The 18,008-nt window shown below is 37.4% G+C and overlaps 1 protein-coding gene across 1 annotated transcript in view; it reads left to right on the top strand.

Annotated features, from left to right (window-relative positions):
• LOC140002821 (uncharacterized) overlaps positions 1–18,008 on the top strand; it is a 54,912-nt gene that overhangs the window by 28,210 nt on the left and 8,694 nt on the right. Inside the window, exons 17-20 of the mRNA XM_072040213.1 lie at positions 2,238–2,587; positions 4,679–4,952; positions 6,348–6,638; positions 6,720–6,929. Of these exons, the coding sequence (XP_071896314.1) occupies positions 2,238–2,587; positions 4,679–4,952; positions 6,348–6,638; positions 6,720–6,929 (1,125 nt within the window). The remainder of the gene's footprint in view (positions 1–2,237; positions 2,588–4,678; positions 4,953–6,347; positions 6,639–6,719; positions 6,930–18,008) is intronic.

An 18,008-nucleotide genomic window follows, 5' to 3' on the forward strand; every position in this document is an offset into this window, starting at 1 on the left:
CGTACTGGATGCTTGGACACTCGTTAAGATTCAGCTTGAAATTGTGATTTCTGACTACAGCAAATCCTTTGGAATCATAAATAGCTGTGAAGTCCTGTTTACACAGCTGCCAGTTAAGGTTATTGTGTCTGTTTTGCTTCGTAGTTGCGAAATCTTGGGCAGAAGTGGTAAAATTGGGTGTTGCAAGACCACAGGCAAAGGCCGTTAAAAAACGTGCCCCAAAACGAAGACCAATGAAGAAGACAACACAGTCACCAAAGGTATTTGTTTTACTTCTTTTTAAGGTTTGGGGGTTTGCTTAACCTTGAAACAGCTTGTTGGCATTTAACTGCAGAAGCTGGAAGTTTGAGATTTTGGCAAGTTGTTAAATGGGTATTGGTGTCTTTCTCACAGCGTGTAAATCTACTTGAATTTACTGAAATGTATTAATTCAAAACATCTTAAGAATGTATCTAAATAACTAATTGTGTTGGGTGGATGGAGTAAGTATTTGTCCCTTGTCTGTAGTTGAAGCTGTAGTGCTGTTTGAAAGAGGTTCTGTTCCGGTTTAACCACTTTACGTGGTGGTGAGGTTGGTCGTTGGATGATGGTGAAGGTCTTTCCCAACCTAAAGGATTCTATGCAGGTGGAAAGGAGTAAGACTGAAAGACTCTCAGGATAATCCCTGAGCGTTTCTGAAAGCTAAGAAAACTTGTCTCAGATGCTCATTGAGCGTAGTCACTCAAATCTTAAACGAATATATGAGCTGCATTTCACAACGAATCAGCCCTTTAAAGTAGCTGCAATTTAACCACTTCTGTATGCCCAGCAGTCTGTATTAGCTAAACACGACCAATAAATTTGTGGAATCTCTTGAGTGATTCTGGCTAGGTTTTAAATAAAAGGGATCTTTGTGTCCTAATTTTTATTTATTTTTTTCTTTTTTTTTTTTTTTTTCCTTTTTTTCCTCCAGAAAGAAAAATAAAAGGTCATTTTAGCACAGGTCATGCAGAATCTCCTGCTACAGTAGTTGTAGGCAGAGCGCACTCTACCACTGGTAGAATAGCTGGACAGGTCCTTAAAGTGGTGAAAAATCCAATCTCGAAACAAAACTTGAATATGGATGAAAGCTTCACAGGTACGTTGTGAGATTTTTAAAACCTGTTACTGGTTCTGCCAACTGTGCACTTTTTTTTTTTTTTTTTTTCCGAAACAAGTGCTCATTTTTCTGAATATAATTTATAGGGCTGGCTGAGATGTTTAAAACTCCAGAAAATACGAGTGGAAAAACATCACCTTCAAGCACTGTTCGTGACAGTGATCTTACACCACCGTGCACGACAATGGACACTTCTGAACTGCGTACTCCTGAAGAATCTGGTATGGTTGTTAATTGGAAAGAAATTATTAAAGTATACTTTGGGGTAGCTGTGTCTGCAACTCACTGATAGTGCATAGCCTAATGCTAGGCAGACTTAGTGTAGAGATAAAGCATCTTGCAACCATTGATTTTTTTTTTATCATGTATTGGAGGACATTTTCCAGTAGTTCCAGTTATTTTTTTTGGTAGGTGTTATTTTTTTATTCATTCAGTTTTATATCGAACTTCTAAATGCTGAAGTATTGTTTCAGGCAAACCTTGTGTTGAAGCATGGCAATCCTTTAATCAATTGTCAGGGGATACATCTAGATTCAATGACAAAATCTTACGGCAGGGAGTGGTTATGCTGTAGAATTTTGCAAAGATTCTACTTAAGAAAAATGTCAGATTAGGAAGATTTGTGTTAAGATGATCCTTAGCTTTTTTTTTTTCTGTCTTTTGCATATGACTTTGCATATCAGTCGTGTTCCTGAATAACTCAGAATTCTTTAAATTCTGTTTTACTAAGAATTTAGCAAAAGTGAGCATCTAGTGAATCACCAACAAAAATCAAGAATGAATTATCCAATATTCAGAGTAGTAATACTAATGATTTTTATCAGATTAAATAAAAAATCATCAAGGTTTTTTAGGCTTAATTTTTTTAACGTATGCTGTGCCTTGTAGGAGCTAATTGCCTTCTTGCTAATTACCAAACCAATTGCTGAAACACAGTTTTGGATTTAGCTTGTAGAAAGCTTTGGCTGATTGAATCCATTTTTTACTTAGTTATACAGCGATTGGAATGTTTGGATTTCCTGCTTAGTTTGTTTGCCAAATTAGATAAACCTACTGTTTATTTCAGGAGAGATGATGGTGTCACCATTAAATACTCCAGATTCTTCAGGAGAGATACTGGATTGTCATGACATCTCAGATTTGATGAGAGAGGAGGAATCTCCAAAGTCTATATTTGAAATAATGTACTCCAGAATTCCAGAAGGAATAGCTATGCTGGAAGAAGATCTTGATGTGGACAGCGTATCATTAAGTGCAGAGAAACAAGCCTCTCAGGTGAAATTGGAAAGTAAAAGGAAAACACCAGATGAGAAGTTGGAGTCAGTCAACGTTGGATCAGCCATCAAGCAGCCATTAAAAACCCCAGAGAAGAAGCCAGGACTTGTAGAGGTCCTGTCGGGCATCAAGCAGCTTATGAAGACTGCCAAGCAGAAGTCAGAGGAAACAAAGGTAAAATATTTTCTTTAGCTTTTGGAAAGAGTTTATTTAAGCTTGGAGCCTGTGGTTGAAGTGAACTCTTAGGCCATCTAATAAGACATGTTTTATATCATTGTATTTTCATTAAAATATCTCATGCACAAGACCTGTGGCTGACAAAATACCTTCTGGAAGAGCACCTGATGTTTATTTGAAAACAGTGAAGTTGACAACCTGTGTTTTCCTTGGTAGCTTTGTCCAGGTGTGAATGGGTAAAAACCAGAAGATGCAGCTGAGTACAAATTTGAAGGAGCACTTTTTTTCTAGTCATTTGTTTCTGTTATGTTTAAAGCACCCTTAAATTACTTACAGACTACAATGGAGTTCTTTCTGTGCCTTCCTTTTCATAAGTGGGATATATGCATGTTTGGTTTTTTTTTGTACAGCTTCTTCATAGCTTGTAGATTAAATTCAAAACACTTTTTTTCTTTAAACATCCAAGAGCACTGAGCTTTTGCCAAAATTTGGCGTTACCACGTAGTCAGTTGATTGCTCTTCATGCCCATAAGGCTTTCATTCACTGCTTGCTGAATGGACACCAATTCTACTCTGTTTGCTTGTATTAGGATGTACTTTGTTTAGAGGAACCCTACCTAAATGGCTGCTGAGGCTGCTCTGGGTTACCATTTTGACCTTACAATTCGCACCTTCATCACTCTTGTCATTGGTGTATTTTATTAGCCTCGATTTTTGTTGACTCCCAGATCCATAGATTAAAATGAGTATTGCTGGTCTGTGTAGAACTACAATAAAACACTTCAAAACATTCAAATGATTTAGATTCAATAACCCTCTTTTTCTAATCTTACTAGACAATGTTCAGCCCGTTTACTGAATGCTTTTTAAAACTCTACTGTGTTGTCTTTCACTGTAAAAACTGCTACACTAGCTCAGATAACAAGTATTAAGTTCAATTTTGTGGTAGTACCAAATATATGATGCAGTTAGCAAACGAAGTTGGCTTCATTTTCTCATAAAGTATTTGGCAGGACTTTTTTCAACTGTTTCACTCCCAATTTTCTATTAGTTAACTATTTCTTGTCCTGTCAGACACACACAAAAGTATTGATTATTGCTTATTTCCTTAGGTCAGGTCAGAAAATGTTATGGATCCTAAGCAGGAAGATGCTGTAACTGCTTGTACTAATGGCAGTCGTGAGTATGGTAAGTACAAACACTTTTATTTTAACTAGAGTAATAATGAATATGCAGGACTGTGTGTGTTGTTAGGAAGTTTCAACGTGTTGTAAAAATTCCAAATTATATAGTATGGAAGGAGCAAATATCTCAGGGAATTTGAGCAGTAATCTGTAACACAAACCAGTGTTGGCATTCTATTGGTGTTTAAAAAATGGTGTAGTAGTTTGATGTAATAACGGTGGCATCTCCAAACATACCAGTGTAAAAAACAAACAAACAAAAAATCACCTGTTGCTAAGGTATCCACTTAAAATCACCTTTATTTGCAAAGACTTTCAAAATATATCTTAAAGCTTGAGTGCTACCTGTCAAATAAAACAAATAACTCTGTGTACTAAACTGGGTTTTATTCTAGGAGTCTGTTTAAATCCCTGTTACTTTTTAAAATAAAATATGATTCATTAGAGCAAGACCGCTTTACTGGGAAAATGAAAACTCAAGAGATACTTTGATCGGGCATAGTAATGTGTAACTTTTGATTGTGCTCTTTTCTATATGACAAACTTTGTAGGGGGGAATAAAACTGTTTTAGAAGACAAAGGAAATACTTCACAAGATAAAGATTCTCAACAAAAGTTGTCAACTAGTGAAGACCACTCTACCCAGAGACTAACAAGGGGCAGACCAAGGAAGACTGTACATCCACCTTCAACAAAGCAGTGTGAAAAGGATTTAAATTCAAAAGAATTGCAAGGTCTGGAGAAAAAGAGCATCCAAGAAGAGATGGGAGAGATCAGTACTTCAACTTCAGTAGCTAAAAATACAGGAAGAGGAAGGAGAACAAATCTTTGCATGGAAAAAGAAATTGTTTCAAAGCATCCTGTTGAGAAAACAGTTGAAACCGTTTCACTTGTGGAAACGCAGGTTGATACTCGAAGACCAAGAAGAGGTAAAACTAAGGAACCTAAGGAGTTAAAACATCCTAGTGAGGATCTTGAGTCTTCTGAAAAAGATTCTTCAGTGCTACAAAAAGATCCTGCAAATAGGAAACAGGCTTTGCAGGAGTATGATATCAGTAGCACATCTGTAACTGAAGATGATCAAAGCAGAAAGACAGAAGGCGTATCTAGTAGTACTCAGGATGAAAATCACCAACTGCAAACAGATTTAAAAAAATCTGAAAACGCATCTGACAAAGGTAGTGTAGAAGACAGAGAAGAAATTCTTCTATTGCATCAGAAGAGGTCTAGAGGAATGAAAAAAATAGAAAACACAGAAGCACTGCTTCCACCCAAAAGACAAAGAAGAGCTAGGAATGAACAGGTTGAACAAGCTCCTTCAGAGGAACTTCATGGGACGACAAGGAAACTTCGTAAACACCAATCAGCAAAATTACTACAAGGTGATGAGCAGACTTCTGAGACTGCCCCCACAGAAGCATCTGGAAACAGAACTGAACTTGAAGTAAAGGTAACAGAAAAAAGAGGTAAGTCTTCAAGAAATGCTAGAAAACAACCAACAGAAGTAAAACCAGACATGTGCGGGATGGCACTTGAAAATACACAGAATGTTCAGAAAGCCAAGGAGACTTCAAATGAAACCATTACGGAAACAAAATCACCCACCAAAAATGAGAGGAAAGTATCTCTGGGAGATGAAGCGGAAAATGCTCAGGAAAATACTACAAAGGCATCTCAAAGATTAAAGTCAGAATCACCTTCTGGAGAGACAGATAAAATGCCAGTAACTGTTCTCAACTTGGAATTCAAACAAGAAGCAAACAGAACTAGAAGCAGGAGAGGGAAAAAAGACTCTTCAGAGAAGAAGGCTGATGAATTTGCCCAGGATGTAAACAGCCTAGATCTTATGCTTAAATGTAAGTCAGAAACAGAGGAATCTTCTCCCAAAGAGTCTTCAGCCTCTAGTTGTGTCAAGCAGGCACACCAAGTAATGAAAGACCAGAACAACACAGCTGACACATTGGTAACTGCTCTAAACAGTGATGGCATTGCTCATAGACATCAAAAGCAGACAAGAAATGAGCAGGAAGCACATGAACCAAAGCAAACTGAAATCCTGCAAGAGAATCGAACACAGGCAAAAGCAAATGCATCAGCAAGGGACAAAAGAAAAGAGATTGATCTAGCAGCAGAGGCAAAAAGTTCAGCTTCTCTCCGGAGAAAACGTGGCTTGTCAGAAACTGATGACAAAGAGGAGAGTACTAATGAAGAACAAAACGTGCTTTTGGAATCGGTGTCCTGTGCAAAAGCAAAGCCATTAGGAAGGGGCAGAAGGAAAGAAACTCCTCCAGTGTCACACACAACTAATTCCATTTCTCTTAGAAGAAAACGTGGTTTGCCAGCAGATAATGGTAAAGAAGAGGCTCTTAAAGATCAAAATGTTCCGTTAGGAGCAGTTGTTTCAAGTCTAAAAGATCAACCAAAAAGAGGCAGAAGGAATGAAGCTGCCATATTATTAGAAGCCACAAGTTCTACTCCTGCTCGGGGAAAACGTAACTTATCAAAAGAAAGTAGCAGAAATAATAATCATAGGAAAGCTAAACAAATGATTTCTGAAAAACCCTCTTCCGAAGAAAAAATTGACCTTTCAAAAGGGTACTCAGGGAAAAAGTGTAGTATCACTTCACTGGCTGTTAGTTCTAGTTCACTTCAAGGTTTGCCAGAAGATGGTAAGAATGAAACTCCCAAAGAGCAACAGGGTATACTTTTGGAAGTAACCCAATCAGGAAAAGAAAATCCATCGAAGGCAGGCAGAAGGAAAATAGTTCCTTCCAAATCTGAAGAAACTAGTTCAACCTTTCTCAGGGAAAAGCTTGTCTTGCCTGAAGACAGAGGTCAAAACGGAATCCTTAAGGAAGGTGAAGGTACAGCTCTGGAAAATAACTCATCCCAGGAAAAACAAAGGCAACTGAGAAATAAGAGGAAAAATGTACAATTCAAACCAGAGGCAGCTACTTCTCTTCGTGACAATGGCAACTTGCCTGAAAACGGCAACATTTCGGAAATGCAGTGTTTGATACCCACTGGTTCTGAAGAAAGTAATCAGTCTGGAAAAGGAAAAGAGGTTAACCCTACCCAACAGACAACTTCCACTTCTCGCAGAAGAAAATGTCTGTTGCCAGCAGATGATGTACCACCTAAAAAATCAAAATCAGGTGAGGAAAAAAAAATATTTCTATTTTCTACATATAGCTAAGTTTAGAATTTTGTACAGGTTGTTATTACTGTTGGCTGCCATAGTCTAATGTAAATAGAGAGTGGGTCTTTAATGTAGCAAAGAGAGGTAAGTAAAGAAGGGGCTAGGTTATCCTGTACAAACCAGATGTTTCTCCAAAGCAGAATGGATTGATTGTATGGCATCTGACAGCTGTATTCCTCTTCTGCTGAGTTATTCAAATGCTCTCATGCTCTTCTGCTGTCTCAATCCGTAACTTGCAGGTTAAATAACAGCAATTAACTAACTTACAGGTGGTTATGAGCATAGCATGATAATTACATTTGTAGCACCCATTGTCTGTGCTTGTTTTCTCCTAAATACCATCTAAGCTCCTGCTTTTGTATGTCCAGGTTTTGGGTAGCTTGTACAACTTATCCGTGCTGTAATGAAGTTGGTGCTAGAAGGACTTGGAGCTGTATTTGAGCTCAAATGACAGCAGAAGTTCCACATGTCTCTCACTTTTCCTGTTTTTCAGTTTTATTTTCCCCAAGCCAATAGAGCTCTAGCTTCAGACACTTGAAATATTCCCTAAACCTTTCAGCTGGATGTGATAAAATTTTAAAGATACCATGTTGTAATAAATTATCGTCAAATAAATATAATAAAATGGAAGTAATGAATCTTTACAGATGCACAAAGAATTTTCTGGCAGGTTATGTGCATTAATCCTATTGTGATTTGGCCATGCTCTCGTTTCATTTCTCTTCATCTCTTTATCTGTTACATGTGCTTATCCAAACGTAACACGTACATCTATTGTGGCAGTTTCCCCTCTTGGTTTATTGACTTCACACTTCTGCTAGTTTTCACTTCTTGACACTGCTACATGCACCTCCCAAAGGACTGATCTCTCCCAGTGCTTTTCTACCGGTCTGAATAGTTTCTTTTGGGGGGAGGTCCTTTTTCCCCACATGGATTTTAGTGGTGGTGCTTGGGTCGATGCTCATCTCTTGGAGCAGCTTCACTGGTCTGTGCCATGTGGATTCTTCCAGAAGCGTCCAGTGTGTTTGTTACAACTACAAGCCTGACTTTGCAGTTCTAGCTGGACAATAAATTAGTTGCTGTACATTCATTTTTGCTGTTTTTTTCTTCAGTGTTAGATATGTTTTAGTTTTACATATCAGTAGAAGAATTTTTAGCTAAAATAATAGCTAATTGGTTTTGGTGCTCTCATTAATGTTAACCTACTTTCAGAAATAGCTGTATGTCCTTGGGGACCTATTTTAAAGGATATTGGATGTGCAGAAGTGTGGGTTTTGTAACTGGTTTGTTGAACTCATAGATGTAAGCTTTGGAACGTAGTCATTAGGGACATCTCCCTTCAAAAACAATGGAACTGAAGATTGACTTTCTATAAAATGCTTGATTTATGATATAAATTTCCATTTAATATTTCTGTCTACGAATAGAGAATGATGAAAACGGATCACCCAAAAAAGGGAAAAGAAACAAAACTGAAGAAAAACTTGAAGGCAATGTGAAGACAACTCAGACTGCTGGAGGGACGAACAGGACAACAAGATCAAGCACAAGAGCAAGTGCAAGAACAAGAAAATAGTCTTAACAGTTAAAGAGCCAGTTTTTAGAATGATTCTGTAAATGACATTGGAATTTTTAATGTGACTTGACTTACACTCAGATTTTAAGTTCAGATTTTGTAAAGCTATCGCTGATGATATTATCTAAGTACTTTTCTTAATATGTTTACAGATATGATGCCGCCTGTTTTAGTAGATACATATAGTGGTTCCTATACCATGCGATGCTTGTGCAGAATGGCAGGTAGAAAAATAAATCTTTTATGCTCGTATTTATCCCCTTTTTTATGGTAATGAGTACAGTAGCCAGGAAGCCATGTTACTTTACTGCCAGTGTAATTGTAAGCTATTTTCTGCTTAAATTTTATGTGCTTAAGTCTTATTTTTTCATTAAAGTTCTGTAAATATTCTTTTAAAAACTATAGATTTATTAGTAGAACTACTATGAATGAAAATGCTATTTTAAAAAAAATAATTTTACTGAGAAGTACGGGTTTGTAAGCCATTAAATTTGTAAACAATTTAGGACTTAAGTGTTTTGTGTTCTTAGGAATAATTAAAGATGTAATTACTACTGTCCTCTTACAACCAAATTTAATTTTTTTTAGCCAAATGCCATAATTTTTGGAAGTGTAATGTGGGTGCCTCTGAAATTCAGGCAATTCTCTTGTAAACATGGCCACGCTGTGCAGTGCTTGTAAAGGGAGGTGAGCACTGGGAAGAGGAGCAGTGAGCGTATGAGGTTGCGATGTTGCCCTTTTCAGAGCTGCAGCTGATGTGGAGTACTGAATGTGGTTTGGAGAATATTTTCTAGAGGTCAGTGTCTGCGGCCTGTGGATAATGTTGGCGTGCACACATCTCAAAGGGTGGTAGCTTTCTGTTCCTCTATTAAATGCAAAAAATAAAAAATAAATAAAAAAATTCAGCTCAGATATCTATGCGTTTTTAAGACCCCAGTTAAGAACCTACATTTTCATATAGTCTAGGAGGAGTAATAGATTTCTATGGAAGGACAGATAGAGTTTATTTTCTGATGTTTTTCTTAGGGCTTCTTTTGGAGAAGATGAATGGCCCTTTGGGCAAGTTCTGATTTGTGAAATCCGTGTTTTCAAAGTGTTACCACAAGAGGAGTGAGGGGTTGCTTCCACCAGCTTAGGTTGCAGCCTCTGAAATGAGAGGAGTATCTTCACCCAAAATGTTTAGTTGGGTCTGTGGTGCAGGATTTATGATCATCCCAAATTCCAGGACATGTAGCTTCATGCTTCTTGTCTCAGCAACAACTCAAGCAGTAGGTCTAGACTAGTGACCTTGGAGTTTTACAGAATTTTACCGATTTTACTGGATCTATATGAAGTCCTTGCATGTTGAACAACTCCAGTTTCCTTGCACTCATTTTCTCCTGCTCTGTTTGTGACTCAGTCTCCTTAACTGCAACAGGGAGACTTCACAAAGCCATCTTCATGAACCTAATCCTGTATCGGCCCCTACTGGCTGCTGCTTAGAAGTATCCCTTTTGGTTGGTTTGGTTGTTTTCCAAAGAAACCTGGTGATAGCCACCAACAGATTCAGAAGAGAAACAGGACAAAGCAGCTTGGCATTTGTAACCCCTTGAAGGTGATGTGCTTGGGATCAATTTGTCATTTGGCTTAGTAGCTTTCCCTATGCAATGTGGGTAGAAAGAGGAAATAACAGCAGCGCTTTGACCTCTGGAAGCTCATGATATAAGTACCCTTCTAGGTCAGCTTCACAGCCTTGCTGTCTTCCGTGTTCCAACCTGTATTTTTTGTTCTTGCAGTTATGTAAGAGAAGCAAGTGCCTCTAAGTTGCTCTTTCTCTGTCATTTCAGTCTTTAATATCATCCCATAATTATTCAAGGCAGTAATTTCTAACAAATCAAAGTCCTAAGGCACACCCCAATTTTTATTTTTTATTTTATTTTTTTTTTTCAGAATGAGAACAGGGCTGAACTCTTGTGCTGTGAGCAAATGCTCCATTTTAATTGCATCACACACAGCCTTAATGATAAGGGATCATTCCATCTTCCCTAATTTAGCTAGTACGTGTTCGATAGTGAGGCGGCCTCCATACCAGAGGAGATGAAAGCCTTGGGCAGAGGCATGGAGTTGTGAGGGTAGAGGAAGAACACTTGCCAAGTTTCCATCACTGCATTGAAGGAGCTGCCTTGTTTTCCATTCAGTAGCTGCAACTAGGATATAAGAGGGCGTCTTGGCCTCTGTGCAAAGTGAAGAGCTCGTCAGCGAGATGAGCAAAGGGGCATTTTGTTTGGGTTTGTTGAGTGTCACAGGTTGTGCAAACAAGACATTCACCACACAAAAGCTGTTCTGCATAAATGTTACTCTTGACTCATTGGATAAAACCTAATTAAGGCTTTCCTAACAGGGCAATATTCTTTTTTTTTTTCAAACAAAGTTCTTGAAAGAAGCAGGAGGGGGGATTCTCGGCTCCTTTTCACAAACTATTTCAGAAGAACTGAGAGAACACCCTTAACTAGATAGCGCCGCTAGGAGCAAATCATTTTTCATAGCACCTGGCACACTGCGTTAGGGTATCACACATCCCACCACTTCAGCTGTGGTCAGCACGTGTCTGCTGATGAGCAGGGGCTAACGAAGCGTGCCAGAAGCTGGGCTGTGACTGCTTAACCCCACTGCCACACAGGGCCTGAGCTTGCTCCCCATGCAGCCACTCGGGCTTATTAATTGGGGCTGCGATCCACAGGAAAGTAACTGCTCTGTGGTTGTTTTCTGTTGAGCAGCTAATGCTCAGACTAAGTAAATTGACTTGAAATATCTAATTAATAAGTAAATAATAGTCCATAAAGAGCAGCTGACTCTGTCTGCTGAGATACTACAGAAATGGGGCCTCGCTTAGCAAAAGAGGTCCTAATGGCCTTTTGGGGCAGTGCAAGAAATTCCCTTCTAAAGATGATTGTTAGTTTTGTCCTTGCTTTTATTCTAAAAACCAGCCTCGTCCTAACTGACACCAGCAGAAAGAGTCCACACTCTTGTTTTAAGACAGTATCTGTGACTTTCATGCAGCAGAATTGGTAATTCTACAGGTCACGTTAAAGGTTTTATACAGGATTTTAAACTCAAGTATTTGGTGTCTCTGTTTTGTTTTGAAGTCTGTCTCTTCAAAACTAGTAAACTGATATACATGTATATATATATGTATATACATGTATTTTAACAAGTTTTAAAGATCAGCAGCCTATGCACATCATTTCGGGGAGCAATGGTAACAGTGGTTTGAAGTAAATTATGTGTCTGTTTAACACAGAATGGGAAAAAATAACCTACTTTAGTTGTAGAATCTCAGAGGAAAGCAAAGTCCTACCAACACACCTACAGTGAGAACAAGCTCCAGTGAACCACACATATGCAAACGTTATAGCCTTATTGAGAAATAGAGCTGAACACAGGCATATTTTCTGATTCTAATTAATATATATATTTTTGTCTCCAGTGATTCTGTCTGATATCTCATTTTTTGTTTGCTCCTAGTTTGTGACTTTCTATGTATATGTAAAGTATGCATATAAAGTTATCAAAGTTATACACTTATATATATTTTTCAGAGCTGAGTTACCAATTTCTGAACATACTAAATGCATAATTAATACTTGATATACATTTAATATCTCTGTGGCAGTGAACTAATTTATTTTCTACTTTTATATTACTATTTAGTACAAGCTAAACATGAGTAAAGAAAAAGTGGTATCCATCCCTAGGCAAATGGTGACGTGTCAACCAGATCTGTACCATTACAGTAGTTCAGGGGGACAGAAGGTGGTCAACCTTCATCTCGTGAGACTCACAGCCCCACAAGGAAAAATGTGTCATAGGATTATTTTCTGTAACATAGTACGCATAAATATCTTGCAATTTGCTCTCAAGTATAGCTAGGAGTCTCAAGTTAACTATTTTCTCAAAAATTTTGATGGCAAATATAAATGTGCGGTTGTCATCCCATGTCTTGTGTCATTGGTCATCTCCTGAGTGTACACCGACACTCAGCTCCTTCCAGGAATCTTCACCGACTTTGATACTGCCAAATCAATACCCTTTAGGTTATAAACTCTACAAGAAGCCAGGTATTTTTGCCTAAATTGAATGCCTAACTTGAAAGAGCCCTTCAGAGCTGCAACACAGCTGACAATAATTCCCAAACTGCCCTACTTCGATTTCATTCTGCTTCATTTAATGTGTTTCTGGAAGGTGGTGGTGTCCTTAAAGAATGCAAATTGCAATTCTTTTATTACACGAAAATATCTTCTAAAATGGTCTGAGTCTCAAGCTAAAATATTCTGAGTCTTATGCTAGGTAAATATTCAAGGGAAAAACAAGGGTACCTATGCAGAACTTCTGAAAGAAAGTGACACAAAAATAATTTAAGAGAAACTCAGAAATACTGTAATGCTTATTTTCAATACAAATTGTAAAATATCCTATGTGGAGGTATTTATAACTCTATCGCTACCTTGATTTATTTACCTTTGGGATGTGACTTTACAGTGTCCTTTTCTGTCCCCAGGTATGAACTGTAAGTGATCATAGCAAAGACTTCATTTACTTATGTATTTATTTATTTATTTCCAAATACTGTTTGGCTTTCACTTAAAGAAATATTTCTGTATTTTTCAAGAGGCATAGACTGAAAACATAAGGTGGAGAAACAGCTGATCCTTAGCATTGGAAGTGTATGTAATTTTTAATATAAGGAGGTGTTAAAGTGCCAGGCAGATGTTGCCATAATGTCTTTATCTGCAGTAACACTTTTGTACACCACATAATGTGCTATGTGTCCATTGAACTAGGATGTTTTGACTATGGATTTTGAAAGAATGTAATTAAGTTTCTATATATGCCTCACTTCTTTTAATGTCTTGCCCTAGAAAGTTTTTGTTTGACAATAGTAAATAAAATAAAGTTGACTTTAATTCTGTGTTTGTGTTTTTGTTTGTTTGTTTGTTTGTTTTATATAATAAATGTAGCTTTCAGGAATTCATAAAAATATGTTTACAGTTACTCATGCCTTTATTTGGATTCATAGTTTTCTCTGTATGTGTCTATATATTTTTACATTTATAAATATATTTTAAGGAGGAGAGAGATATTTAGACAGTAGAACAGTAGAGAATGAGTACTAAATAATGTTGGTGAAGAGTGGTGGTGAATATCCATGGCCAGGTAAAATAAACATAAGAAAGAATATCACAGCTGCCTTTCTAATATAATTTTCAGTAATGGTATAATATATACTCTCTAGAAAGGCTTTTAAATAAAATTTTAAATAACATTTTACATGGATACAGTAAGATAGTAAATATGCAGTCCATTTTATTATTATTTTTTATTATTCTATTTTTGTTTAAGAGCCTTGTCACATTTTATTAAAATGGGTAACTAAAATATTCGCTGTAAGGCTGAGCGTTTAGTTAACTCGGTATTCATATTTTCTAAGCACTCTTCCAAAAAAAAAAAAATAAATAATAATCCTGACATTAGATTTTAATATTTCAAACCTGTACTGTAATCAATGGTATAGTTTATATAGAGATATGTCATTTACTCTTGACTTTCTCTTTCATATCCAATATCCTTTCTGACTACTGTGAGTTCATAGCTCAAAAAAGTTTCTTGATAACAAGATCAGCTGCTTAATTACAAGAAAACCTGTATTGGTTTGAATTTTCCATCTTTTAATTTGTATCTTTCCATGGCATTCCTCTCCTGACTTGACACTAAGGTGCAATGCTATTTGGAGAGAACAGTGTGATTGTAGTTGTTAACCTTGATGCTGAGTTGTAAACACTGTCAGGTTCGATAATTTCCCAAAGGCTGAGATCTGATGGAGCCAATTCTCAAAGATTAAAAGATATCAGGTAATTGATGATCTTTGAGGATGTCATCTCCATAGATTCTTATTTCAGCTTCCTTTCTTGCTTCTTTAGGATAGAATTTATGGTTTGTCCTCAGGGGAGGAAGAAAAAACAAAAGAAAACAAACAAACAAAATAAAACTGAAACAGGTGGAACTTGCACCCTTCTTTAAAAAAAAAAAAAAAAAAAAAAAAAGCCTTTGGGGTTACTTGCATCTCCAAAAATCAGTTAGTGAATATTCTGAGGCTTGTGACTTGCGCTTGTATGTGCACTTGAAGGGCTCAAATTTGGGGAGGCAATACACTGGAAGAAGGTGATGTAGAAGTAGAATTTTAACTGTCAGTTATATTGGGTCATCTGATAGCTTTTTATGGTACTCAGGGTAGATACAAGTACCTTCTTATGCTTAATTTGAGCACCTCTCCCTAGCAGGAAGTTGAATATCTCTGTCTAGAACTATTCCGACTTCAGAACAGCACTTTAAAACATGTTCCTGACACAAATCCTTTATCAGAAGTGTCCAAGCATTAGGAGAGATTTGGGCTCACTGAACTGTGATGCAGCAGTACTTTGAAAGAGAAGTTTAATCAAGTTTGAATGCTTGAACAAACACAATATTCTGTGGGATTGGTGTTGTTTTAGTGTGTACCTGAATGCTTTTCCATTGCAAGAAAAACTTCTTAACAATAATGGCGCAATAAACTATTTTATTAACCATAAAACTTGCGTGCCATTTCTAGAAATGCATCTTTTGCCATTGAGAGTGGGAGATGAAAGGACTGCTCAGGCTTGCAGCCATCTGAAAAGTATATATATATATATATTTATTTTTTTTTTCTCTAAAAAGGGAAAAAAAAGTTAATATTTAACTTCCATATTTCATTTCCTCAGTATTATTTCCTTCAGTGACAGGATCGTATTTTGGAGGAAAAGACCTAGTTAAAGAAGTGCTAGTGGAGTAGAAATTGGGAAGTTCTGCAATTAAGAGCCTTTACCAGGCTCCTGGATAGCTTTGAAAGCATATAAGAAAATCTAAATGGCTACTGTATGGCTTAGAAAAGATCCCATGAACTTGTTTTTTTGCTATTTTCAGTGCGAGTTGCATCTACCTTTTTATCAAATATCTTCATGAATACCAGAAAAAATCCAGGTATCCTTGCCATTAAAATGTCAAAAAAAAATTGCCTAAAATCAACTAATTAGAGCTTTAAATTATATTTAAAGATTGGGCTTTTCTTAACAAGCTAAAAGCACGTTTACTAAGGCAAAGTAAGGCAAAGTTTTAAATCCTTGGTTTTGTTTGAGAGAAATATTCTGCAAGCCAGCCAACTGTGGAAGTTGTGTGAATTTTGTAATTAATATTTTGCGTACGTACATAAAGCTCCAAATGATCTATTTTTAAATAAAGGACAATGATAACACCCTGTAGGAGGGTCAGACAGATCATTTTGTCAGAAATCACATGTAAAACGAGGGCCAAATTCACTTTAATCGGACCCACCGAGAACAAGTTTCAAGTCAAAGCCTTCAACTCATTTACATCAACAGCCGAGACTTCTAGCAGTCTGACCTGGTAGCTGGGCCAGGTTAAAACAAACAAACAAATGAAAAACTTTCATCTGTTGCTGTTCCAGTCTGTCAAATTACCAAGATAAAATCATTTTACTACTGTGTTCTGAGGTGTATTTTAGTTAGTGAATTACTTCCTAGCCCTCCTCTTAACTGCCTGGTTCCTGTCAGCAAAGTCAGGCCCACCAATTAGCGCAGGCTAATTCTGCTCCTTTTTATATGTGTGCCTCCTTTGTTATGCTGTACATTGTTCACTAGTTGGGATATCTACTGACAATTAGGGAATGAGGCAGACACAAAGACTAATTTGATCACCCGGAGACCTGCCTCCCAAGATCCCTGTGTAGGCAGTGGAGACACAGCAGTACCTCCAGGGCACTCCAGCTGAGGTTTCAGCTCGCCTTCGCCCTCTAGAGAAGCCTCCTTCTTTCCATTAACTACAGGGAAAGACTGGCATCCCCAGGCAAGAGATGGCCCCTCTCAACCACGCTCCCATTTTAATAAGGGAAGTCAGCGACAGAGTTTGACTTTTGAGTTTCAGGGCAAAGGCTGCTCGTCCGCCACGCTGGAAACGGGCCTGGTCCGGCTGCCTGATGGAGCTCATCCCAGCCCAGCTCCCGACCTGGCCCCATAGGCACCTTGTGCCTCCAAAATCAGCAATTCCCTTTGGGCACACTTCTATGTGCTCTCGGGACACTCCTGGCCTCACCAGGAGGACAGAATGAGGGAGGAATGGCAGTGGGGTGAACCTTTCACGTGAATTAAAGTCATTAAGTAAGGTTCTGTTTGTTAGGTTAATTGCGGTATTGATCCTCCAAGTCCCTCAATTTGGAGTAGTATATAACTGATACAATTTCAGTTCAATAATTTTTGTTGGTGAAAACATGCATTTTACCTGTATTCAGCTTAGTTTCTTTATGCCTTTTTCCCTAGCCAGTTCACACACTGTCAGTTGTAGACTGGACTGCCTGTAAGTGTTGGGTGTATGGCAGACATCATGGATGATAACCATTGAGACACAAATATTTTAATTGTTGAACATTCAAATTCAAATGTTGGTCAAAATAGTTTTGATACCACTGGAAAAATTGAGAGGGAATCTGGTTCTTGAAAATTTAATCTTTATGAAAACACTTAAAGATGAGATGTCTTTAATTTATGAAAACAAATTATATCAATTTGACTCTTTCAAAGTCAAATTTAAAATTTCCCATCAATATCAACATTCATCTGGCAATTTATTATTCTTTGCTATCTTCGTTTTTTGTAGAATCATTTTAAAGTTGTGAATAACATGCTGTGTGCAGTGTCTGTGTGCAGTGTCTCAGTGATAGTCCTATTATATGGTGAGATAAAATCACAGGCCTTCCTGGTTAATCCTGGATATGTTTCACTTAAAACAAACAAAAAACAAACAAACAAAAAAACAAAAAAGCAAAAAAAAACAAACAAAAAAAAAACAAAAACAAAAACAAAAAAAAACATTTTTTTGCTGTTAAACCTTACATTCTGTTAAGGAAAAATTCAGGTAAAATAAAGTGCAAGACTGAAAGGCTTATGGCAAATTTGTAATGAGGAAAATATTTCACAGAATCGCAGAATATCCTGAATTGGAAGGAACCCACAATGATCATCAAGTTTAACTCCTGGGTCCTTAAATGACCGCCCAGAAAATCAGACCACATGTCTGAGAGCACTGTCCAAATGCTTTTTGAACTCGAGCAGAGAGTGAGGACAGAGTGAGGTCAGCACTTAGCACAGATTCTGGAACTGTATGACGCTTTTTGTTGTAGAAACGTACTGGATGCTTGGACACTTGTACTGGATGCTTGGACGCTCGTACTGGATGCTTGGACACTCGTTAAGATTCAGCTTGAAATTGTGATTTCTGACTACAGCAAATCCTTTGGAATCATAAATAGCTGTGAAGTCCTGTTTACACAGCTGCCAGTTAAGGTTATTGTGTCTGTTTTGCTTCGTAGTTGCGAAATCTTGGGCAGAAGTG

The sequence above is a fragment of the Anas platyrhynchos genome, chromosome 6, assembly GCF_047663525.1.
Source record: "Anas platyrhynchos isolate ZD024472 breed Pekin duck chromosome 6, IASCAAS_PekinDuck_T2T, whole genome shotgun sequence".
Lineage (NCBI taxonomy): Eukaryota > Metazoa > Chordata > Aves > Anseriformes > Anatidae > Anas > Anas platyrhynchos.